Source organism: Poecilia formosa, unplaced genomic scaffold, assembly GCF_000485575.1.
Source record: "Poecilia formosa unplaced genomic scaffold, Poecilia_formosa-5.1.2 Scaffold3, whole genome shotgun sequence".
Classification (NCBI taxonomy): Eukaryota; Metazoa; Chordata; class Actinopteri; order Cyprinodontiformes; family Poeciliidae; genus Poecilia; species Poecilia formosa.
Window position 1 is genome coordinate 502,805 of NW_006799942.1, and position 10,533 is coordinate 513,337.

At 34.7% G+C, this 10,533-nt stretch overlaps 1 protein-coding gene across 2 annotated transcripts in view; it reads left to right on the forward strand.

The window, feature by feature from the left end:
* Window positions 1-8,765, forward strand: part of LOC103141865 (cytokine receptor common subunit gamma) — a 12,111-nt gene extending 3,346 nt beyond the window's left edge. For both annotated transcript variants that reach the window (XM_016672093.1, XM_016672101.1), the window contains 7 exons: window positions 2,882-2,972; window positions 3,588-3,754; window positions 3,860-3,996; window positions 4,080-4,245; window positions 4,332-4,437; window positions 5,345-5,405; window positions 7,046-8,765. In XM_016672093.1, the coding sequence (XP_016527579.1) occupies window positions 2,882-2,972; window positions 3,588-3,754; window positions 3,860-3,996; window positions 4,080-4,245; window positions 4,332-4,437; window positions 5,345-5,405; window positions 7,046-7,300 (983 nt within the window). In that variant the 3' untranslated portion in view covers window positions 7,301-8,765. The remainder of the gene's footprint in view (window positions 1-2,881; window positions 2,973-3,587; window positions 3,755-3,859; window positions 3,997-4,079; window positions 4,246-4,331; window positions 4,438-5,344; window positions 5,406-7,045) is intronic.
* Window positions 8,766-10,533: the final 1,768 nt, after the last annotated feature.

Consider the following 10,533-nt stretch of genomic DNA (forward strand, 5'->3'; position numbering starts at 1 on the left):
AAATTTCAAACAACTCAAGAGTCATGCTGTGGCACCACCGAGAGAAATGACTGATCACGTATATAAGAACACATGTTTTAATTGGCTAAAACGTTTAAATACAAATGTATTTATGTAATTGCAGTTTATCTATTCACACCTTGTCATTTAAGTTATGGTTACGCCACTAAAATATCCAATAAATTATAATTTAAAAAATAAAATCTAAACTAGGCTATAAAGTATATGGTGCCTGTCGCGATAAACGATATATCAATTAATCGCACGATAAATTAAACCTATCGACCTCATTTTAATCGTCTCTTCCTGCCTTTTTTTTCTGTTGACACTGAATGAAAAAGGCTCAGCTCCGGTGCTCTCTACTGACCCTCCCGTCCTCATTTCCTTGGTGTAATGTCCAGCGCACACTACACGAGTTGTCGGCCGATTGTTGGCCCATTTTCAAAACCTGAGAGACCATCATTAGCCGACAGAAATCCTAGGCATAATGGTTCGATCGGGTTCGTCGTACCTTGTGGTGTCCAGCCACCTGGGCACAAAATAATGGCTACAAGTCCAGTTAACTAATTTTAAAGCCAGGCATTAATCAATGCTTTACTAGAATCTACCTGTGATGCATGTGGCTAGAGTCAGCCACATGCATAAAGTCCTGACTGAGTGAAAGTCATTATAACCTATTAATGTCACGTTAACGAAGAACAGCTGAAAAGTTACCGGGTTTATCAACTGCGGTTGCAATTTGGCTCCAACTCCTCCCCTTGTCATTTCTATATTCTTTGCACGAAATGTTGAATAAATATTAATGTCGTTTCCACATATCTCCGATGTCCGCTGGAATACGGGTTGCGCCGTGTCAGCTGTTTGGGATACCCCTCCGTAATTTCCCCTCAAAGCACGGAGGAGAATCCGCGCTTTCTGATTGGCTACCAGTCACATTCAGCGTTAAACTCCCAGTCGGGGGGGAAAACCCCTGATTTAGATCGGAGCAGTCACGACGATCTACCGTAGCACACCATACACTGCAGGATGATCGGTTACGAAATCACCAGCGAGAATCTTAGATCGTTGGCCGATCTAAGATTGTCATAAGTGGGGGAAATCGTGTAGTATCAACTACTGCATTAGGTAGTCGGATGTGCCCATCTTCTCTATTTAAACCTAGTGATTACTGAAGGGCAATATAGTATACAGACTTTATAATCTGCACTCTTTTGGTTGAATCCAGTATTTATTTCCACTTTGGCTTTATGTTGTTTAGTTTTTATTTAAGTAAGATTTTTGTTAATGGAGACAGAATCAATTTTGGGTTTTAAAAACTGTCCAACAGGTAATGACCCTGCAAAACGGGGAATTATTATTGCAGTTTGGTGTAATTGTCGTAATCTTTGATCACCTGCTTGAAGACAAGACGTCAAAACCTGATTTTTGCTTTCTGATAAAATAACCTTGTCATTCTTTTCTCCAAAATGACGCCTATATTTTCTTCTACAAGCCCATTTTTCTGTCCAATGTATTGCAGCATCATTTAGCCTATTTTGTCATGAACAGAAACCTGAATTCAATGAATTGTCAGCCTGGCGCGTTTTAAAACCATTTTTAGTTAATGCTCTGCTGATGCATGCAGCATTCACACTTTTGAGATGTTCCAATTCTTGTTGTTGCTTCTGTACACTTTTTGACCCTTTATTACTTCTGCATATTTTGTGTTATTTCAACCCATAAACTTTTACAGGATTCAACCATTTCTGTTGTACATATCACTCTATTCTAATTATTGTGCTTTTAAAAATATTTAGCTTTTCAATATTTTTTGCCTGCATTAAAATGAATGGAAAATCTCAAAGTGCATTGAAAGTTGCATATTTTTGAAACTGATTTAGTTCCACATACTTTGACTTAGAAACACAATTTAAAGTTGAAAATTTGGCATAACCTCTCTGATTGCTTTTACATGTTTCAACTTCTTCCATTTGTCTTTCTCTCTTTTCATAAAATCCCTCTTGAAGAGTTTGGTCAAATTATGATTAATTCTTATGTGATATTATACACCAAAACTTAGGTTTTCTCTTTATCTGTCTGTACATTTGTTTTCTCAGCTCTTTTTACCTCCCTTTTCCACTCTCTATAAATCTTCCTATTTAATCATTTCAGCTCACAGTTGAACTTTAATGTTTTTGCTAATTTACTTTCTGCAACTTTTGACTTCAAATGCTTCAGCAAAAAACATTCACCTTACAGCATTCACACTACAGTTTCAAGTGCAATTTTTTTCTAGTTTTTTTTATATTCCTTTTGAGTTATCTCTCTTTGAAAAGATAAATGTGGTAGAGTATACAAGTGTCTTTATTAAAGTTGGTTGCAAAACCAGCAAGTGGGACTTCTCGAGATCCTCTTCAAAAAGTAAATGATTTTAGTAAAGCTATATGCTCCAAAGATTAGAAAAGATAAAAACAATACAGAGAAGCTTGTGCACCAAACTATGCATACATTTAAGAAGAAAGCTACTTCAACTGGCTCAAGTGCAACTTGCATCAACAATTTTCCTGTATTGTCTAAAGTTTAAGATGAATTTGTTTTAAATCGTAAAGCAAACCTGAAAGTATTAAAATGTCTACAAGTCATTTTATGAAATTCTTTAAGTAGAACATGGCAAAAAAGGTGTATTCAGTTTTCTCATTTAGTTTCCGCCACAATAAATGTATTTTCTCTGTAAAGCCAATAAGATATTATTTGCAGCTGTTCATAATAAAATAATGATTTCATGGGATTCAAATATTACAGGAATATACATAGTGATGTGTATTTACTTCTGGTATACATTTGTAACTGTACATATTTTTCCCGATTTGATCGTAAAACTTTTCAATCTTATTCACAATAGATGTGACATGTCTGGTGATTAACCTGGAATCTATTCGCTGTATGTGGAACCTGCAGGGGACTCCACAAGTCAACTACACCTTTTACAGCAGGTTTGTATCCAGTGGTAATTGTTTATTTGACGTGTTGAATAAAACAAAATCATTGTTTTTGACTTGGTTAAACAAGAATTAGCTGAATGCAGGAGCTCTTAATTTATACTAGTTTGTGTTTAGGCTTTTTTTGTTTTGTTTTTACTCTGACAACCCAAAATAAAATTCTCTACAACTAATTACCTTTGTAAGTCACCTAATTAGTAAACAGAATCTGCCCTGCTTTAATTTAAGCTTACCATCCCAGTGATCAAACATGGTAATAGCAGTATCATACTGTGCAGAATGCTACTCTTTATAACTGGTCAGAGATGAATGACCTAAATGATGATGCAATCCTACGAAGAAACCAGCATATTTATTTTAGATATCGTGCCATTTAATTTGAAACTGTTGAAACATAACACTAATCCTACAGAATGAGCTATTTGTTACACATTGAGGGATTATGATGAATTATGAAAAACAAAGCATAGGTAAAACTAGCAACTACTTATGGTATTATGCATCTTCCAGCCACTCAGTGTAATTTTAAAGTCTGTGATTTTACTATTTACGAACAGTTAATTTTATTTTGGTCATAATTTGGTTAAGTTGGAGAACATTTCTCCACAGGTCCAGACATCAGGGAGAAACTATCTGTGCTAAATACCTGACTGAGAATGGAAGAAATATTGGATGTACGCTTCCCTACATCAGAGAGCAGAGATTCGAGTCATTTTACACTGAACTGAGGGACGGCAGCAAGACCTATGAAAAGGAACACGATCTTAAAACCAAAGGTAATTTCATCTAAAGCACGGATTAAAACAAGACTCCAATTTTGATTAAATACTGGAGTACAGATATATGAAATTGATCTCATTTCACATCCATGTTATCCCCAGTGAAATTAAACCCACCAACCAACCTGACAGTAAAGAATGCATCCGACCTGAACTTGTGGTTTTACTGGAACAATACTGTGAACCTTTCTTGTGTGGAGAGTCGAGTACGAATTAGGAAAAACGACAACAACTGGGAGGTACATGGTTTTTTTTCCTTTCCTTTTTGTCACCCATATTTTAATGTTCCAGAATCTTGTCTCATTAACTGTTTGTATCATAGACTTTAAAAGTTTCTAGAGGGGGGAAGCATTACTGCCATAGCTTGCCCTCCAGCACTGCCAGATATGAGCTGCAGGTGAAGAGCAGACTCGATGAGAACTGTGGGGAGTCTGAGTTCTGGAGCGACTGGAGTGAGTCTGTGGTCTGGGGATTCAATAACACCACAGGTAAGGCTGCAGGATACATGGTATATACTGAGTTCATGTGGGAAGAAATTGTGTTAACAGGATGTGAATTTTTTCCGTTTTCCCAGTCTCAAATGCTAAAAATGAGGCAATGCCAGTGTGGACAGCATTGCTGTATGTGGTGAGCGCCATCACCCTCCTTCTTCTGGTTGTGATCCTACTGCACAATGAACGGTGAGTCATATCACGATTCATGATTTCTTTTTTTTTTTTTTTGCTGCTCACTTTTTTCTTTATATTAGATGCTCTTTGTTTTAGATTTCGTTTTTTTTTTTTTTTTCCTGGACATGACTCTTTATTTTATGTCACAACCACATCAAAATTCCCATTTCCTATTTTCTACACTACATAAGTCTTTTCCAGGTTGAGTGCAAGTGTGGATTCACGATGCATCCATCTATATACAACTGCATACAACTGAAGCACAATGTTTACAGACACTATTGCTAAACATGTTTCCCTGACTTTCTAACTTTAAATAAGTGTAAACTAGTTAATGTCATTGAAAACGTTTCCCGTTTTGGGTCAGTGAAGTTGAGCAGAATTATTCTTAAATGTTAAAATAATTATTTCATAATTTGCTAATTTTGTATGACTTTCCAAAATTAGCTTGTGACATAGACCACACACCATTGAATTGCATTTCCAGAGAAGCTGTTTTTTTTTTGTTTTTTTTTAATTCATGAAATATGATCTTTTTGAAGTTAAAGTTTCACTTGCTTTATGCTTTTTTTACTGTACCTTCCTCTTTTGCTTTTTCAACCCGACACCTGTGACCTGACCGCAGAACCTTATTGGAAATCTAGAAATAAATTATGGCAGGTGATTTTTGTTAAAGTGCAGGATGTTAGTATTCTAGAATGAGGTTAAGTGAATGCTACTACTTCACTATAAAAATGCTTGTCAAATAGAGAAAAACATTCAGATTCTTATTTATTTCAAGTTCTATGTGCCATATTCTGTCTGAGACAATAAAACTCAGGTCCTTTTTTTAAGAAACCAACCTCTGTCAATAAGAATATGATGTATGTTGTTTTGGTTATTAAAAAAAACATTTTGACTGTCTGCAACTTTCACACAGGATCAAAATCATCCTGATTCCTCCACTTCCCAAACCAGCTCTGAACTCTCCTGATGTCGAGGTTAGTAGCATCTGGAGCCTTATTTCTGCCATCCTACTGTTTTCTATCTTTCTATGTTTAAATCATGTGTTGCATTGGTCTAAACCTGAGGGGAAAATGCATTTTTGCAACATCACAGAATGCAAGTCCTGTCATCTCTCTGAATTATGCTGGTATGCTGCAGATCTGTTTTGAATAACTTCTGTGTATTGGGATTAAGGAGGCAAAATGCCCAGTGTTCAACTGCGCCAGGACTGTGATGTCACTATCCTAATTTTTCTTCCTTTTTTTCATATTTGAGGACCAACCAATCATCTGGAGAGGAAAACTTAGTGGTCAAAAAATATCAGTTAAATTAGAAAATAGCTCAGGCTGTCCTTAGTTGGAGCTGCTTAAAATACTTGGAGTGCTGATGTCACTAAGTCATTGAGCATGTGATTAATTATTGTTGTAACATTTGATTAGACATTTGTGTTGATTCTACAGCAGTGCACATCTTCAATGGAGTCTCAGAATATATTTAAATTTTAATTGGACAGGGTTACGTAAAGTTTTAGCTCTCTTAAATGATCATAGTTTGACTGGATAATACAAGTGTTTGTGGCATATTTACCTGAGTAAAGATCATTATACAGGCTTCACTCTCAATTTTTTACAGCCTATACATCTTAAATTTGAATGATGAGAATAAGGAATCTCTTATCCAGACAGAATAACTGTTTTCAACCAATCGGGACTCACAAAAGTCTGTGACTTGGGTACAACATTTAAAAATATGATTTTGCTCTTTCACTTAAACATCAGATGCTACATTCAATCAACTCTGAATCAGACTCACTTTGCAACACAGCTATTCAGTTCTGGAGGTCCAAACTCAGACTTGACGATGTGAAACTAACAGTCGACTTCAGAAGGTTAGAGGTAGATTTGTTGCTGTTTATATCTGACAATCCAAATACATGAGGCTGTGTTGGTTATGCTCGGTTTACATCTGCAGCAGGTGCTGTTTCCAAACGTTTGCATTCCGCTTGTTGTTGAAAGCAGAGTGCCCTCTAGCGGTCAGATTTGGCATGCCAAATTGATAGAAGTTACCATCGAGGCTCAGTTTTACAAGTTATAAGTTCTGCATCTTTAAGCTTAAGAGAATTATTTTTAAAATTTATTAAGATAAACATGCATAACCACACTACTCCTAATATCTCCTAAGGATAACTAATTTGGTTTTGGTTTTGATTTTGAGCGATTCTACTTTTTCTTTGACTTCTTTGCTTTGTACTACTTTAATGTCTTTGTAACAGTCTGACGAATCTGATATTCAGCAGGTTCAGAGGAAAGTTTACCCAGACAGTGCTTTGTCAAGAATAAAGTGGATTTATTTATGTAGAAAACTTTTCCTCTTAAAAGTTGAAGCAGTCATGTCTTCAGCATTCAGCTATTTCAGATGCATCTCATTTTGGACAAAACATTTCAGTTTGAAAAGTGGCACTTGATGCATTTTCCAGGTTTAAAGGTCTAAAGCTTATGTTTTGGATCTGGGATATTGTTTTTAATAAATACAAACTGTACTGTTGAACCAGTGGTGAAGTTGGATGTTTGATGCATTTGCTTTGCAAAAACAAATGGGAATATAAGAAAACTGATTTTTTTTTCTCTTCCTTTAGGATTGGTTTCATTTCTCTAAAGGCCTTGTTAAAGAGAGGTTTAACACCAACTTCAATGAGCGTGCCTGCACCGTGCGCGAGTACCAGCCGGTCTCTCGGTCCGACAGCAATGGCTCTGACAGCTCTCGTCTCACCACCGCCACGGATCAAACCGACTGCTCTATCCCCATCGCAGAGAACGAACCGGAGGACACGTCTGCTCCTTTTTACACCACCGTAATTGCTTCGGAAGATGAGCAGCAGGTTTCTGTGTAAATGTCACCTCAGGCAAATTTACATGTCTCAAAGTGGAAAAAAAAAAAATCCTTTTTACTTTGCGAAAGATCTCCAGGATTACTGAAGGAATATGTGTAGGATGTCTTTTAGGAAAATGGATGGAGATAAGAACATTGAAAACGATTAGAAATCAATAAATGAAATGGGGATCAAAATTCTAAACTCCTTCCTCAATATTTCAGGGATTTGTTGCTCACCTTCAGTTCTATTAACTTTGGTTTTTATAATTGAGTTTTTCAATACTTTTTATATATCATAAAGTTAGCTAGACCACACTGTTAAGCGTATTATTGCTTAATTTTCTGTCTTGCATACATATTTTTTCCATGCAGGGTATATTAAGTATCTGAATTTTCAACATTTTTTGTTTTGAAATACTTAACAGTATTAACGTTGATCTGTATGCAAGACTTCAGTAGTTTTGTATAATCTTTTTACATACAAGTGCTTTTATATATTTTTATCAAGTTACCTTTATTGATCTGTGGATTTTAAAACCATGTAATTTTTTAGGAGTCCATAGCTGACCTGTAGATTTTAAAGGTTTTATAACGACAGATAAAAATGCCTGTAATTGATTATTCACCAGTATTGTTCTACATAAAAGTTTGTAGCTGTTAGAAACTGACAGGCTTGCAGATCTCATACATTCATGCTAGGTGCCATCATTGTTATACAATTGAAACTGTATTGCTATCACTTCAAATTTTATTCCAGAGGTTTCTGTTTCAATGTCATGTAATCTTTTGACTTGTATGTTTAATATCAAGAGTAAAGTTTGGTTTTTTATTATGATTATTCATTGTTCTTCATTCCCCTTTATTGCAAGGAAACGATAACAACAATAACACCATGTATGGTCCATATTAATGATTGAAGCAGAAAGCGACAATGGAGCTGTGTAAATCAAGACATATTCAGGTCCAAGTACAGATCTAAATCTATTTGAGAATCTTTAGCAATGCTAAAACAAAAACAGGTTTTGCAACAGTAGTCTTTTGGAAAGATTTTGACATTATTTGCTTTTACCCATCGTTACCTGCTTCTTGTCTAAATCCTTGGTAATGACAGTTTTCTACAGTCTATTGATCAGGACTAATTGGCACTAAATTGTAACAGGTTAGTTTTCTAACCATATAGATTTTAAATGTTTTCTTAGTTTTCTATGCTTTTTTGCACCTCTTTTTCTTCGTGTGACTAATGCTTATTCCCTGTTATTTTCTTTGATTTCTTCGCATGTATATTAGGTAATCATTTTGGAAAAGTTTTACTAAGAAATTTGTCAAATTCTTATTTCACAAGTTGAACAATTGTCCATGTCAATCCAATGTTCCAGTGTACAGATAACCAAACACGCCAGCCTGTATTAGTCACAGCATTATTCTAAACTTGGTGTAATTCATCACATAAAACATACAAAATAAAAAGTACATAGAAATGTCTACAGTGGCTCAGTTATATTGTCTTTCATTTGAAACAGTGTCAGGTCAGTGCTGATAAAGTGATGATTTTTCACAAGTCAGCATTTACTGACCCTTTACTTTTGGAGACATCCTGTCCATCCTTCCTCTTTCTGAAATTGCTAAATCTTCATCTTTAATTAAATGAAAATGTTTAAGTAAATTAATCCTTTGGGATCAGACATTCTGGAGCAACAATGTATCTTAAAATATAAAAGAGGGTTTCACTGATGTTATAAGAAACTTAAATCTTAATATTCACTCAGACAATACAATAGAAATGTATAACCTTAAGCAGGAGATAGTCTAACCATTTAACCTAAGCCAATAATCATAAATGAACAGGATTTCCATTTTAATAGTAATACAAGACACTGAGTTCTTTTAAACAGTGTAAATTGTATTTGTTATTCATATGTCAGTGTTTAACAGCAGTCAGACATCAGGTCAAAATCAGCCTGTTTAAAAAAAAACTCATGGGTTTTTTCTCCCAATTAAAAAGGAAAAAGTAATTTTAGAGTGATTTTTTTTTCTTTTTTTTACCAGTTTAGGCAGCCATTTAAATGCACAATATTTTTAACAACGCAAAGTAGAAAAGAAAAATATTACGTGTCTAATCCTACCTTTGGTTTGAACAGTTTCCAGTTTTTGTTGATCTGATACTTTGTCTATTCCCAACAACAAAAATTAGAACTTTCTTCTAAAGTAAATGTTTAATAAGTGGGTGTGCCCAAGTCTGTGAGTAGAAAGTTGCTGGATGTTTGTGGACCAACTTTTTATATCAAGATGGTAACTAAACAACATGGCTATTAAAAGAAAAAACACTTTGTGTTGCACTAAACATTTTCCATTTGAGAAGATATACATCAGTCAGTTGATATTTATAGTAAAACTCAACATTAGCACATTCCTCTTGGTGGTTGTTCTGGCAAATAAATCCACCTCTTAAAATAAACATACAAATTAAAAACATATTAGGACAAATGATTGTCCAATATGTTTTTTGTTTGCTTTGAATCCAACACTGGTTTGTTTTTTGTTTGGTTTTTTTGACAGATATTGAGTGTCTGGTGATTAGCCTGGAATATGTTCAATGTGTCTGGAACCTGCAGAGGGCTCTAGGAGTTAAATACTTCTTTTACAGCAGGTTTGTATGTAGTGATGATAGTATACTTTATTCAACTTAAAGATAAAAACAAAAAAGATATGCTGTCAGTTTTTATTTAGCCCCCAGTAATCAGATATCCTGAAATGAAATCCTGTGCAACCAGATGCCGTCAGAAGTTGCATAATCAGTTAAAAGAGTACATTGTGTAGTTTAAACACACTATTCCCACCCCACTGGTGGCAGCATCATGTTTTTCTTCAGCAAAGAGATAAATTTTATTCACTTTTTCTTGTTCAGGTAAAAAAACAAAAAACAGTATTTTAACAAATTAAAAAGAACCCATATAATACAATCCATAAAGTGTGTTAAATAAATATTTAATAGGGGAAGAAGAAATTCCTTTAAAGTATTTTCAAGAAAGAAATGTTACTTCAGTGGTAACATGTCTGGCATGGTCACTTTTTTGCAAGTGAACAACCAATGTGGGGAATTTAGAGGTAAACCTCAGCTTCAAAGAAATAATTACTTTCATACATTAGAAGTTTGCTGAAATAAAATAATAAAACAAAACTGAGACAGAAATACTTCTCTAAACTTCACTTGATTGGCATTATTTTTGGTGAGTGGGAAAATAACATATTTGT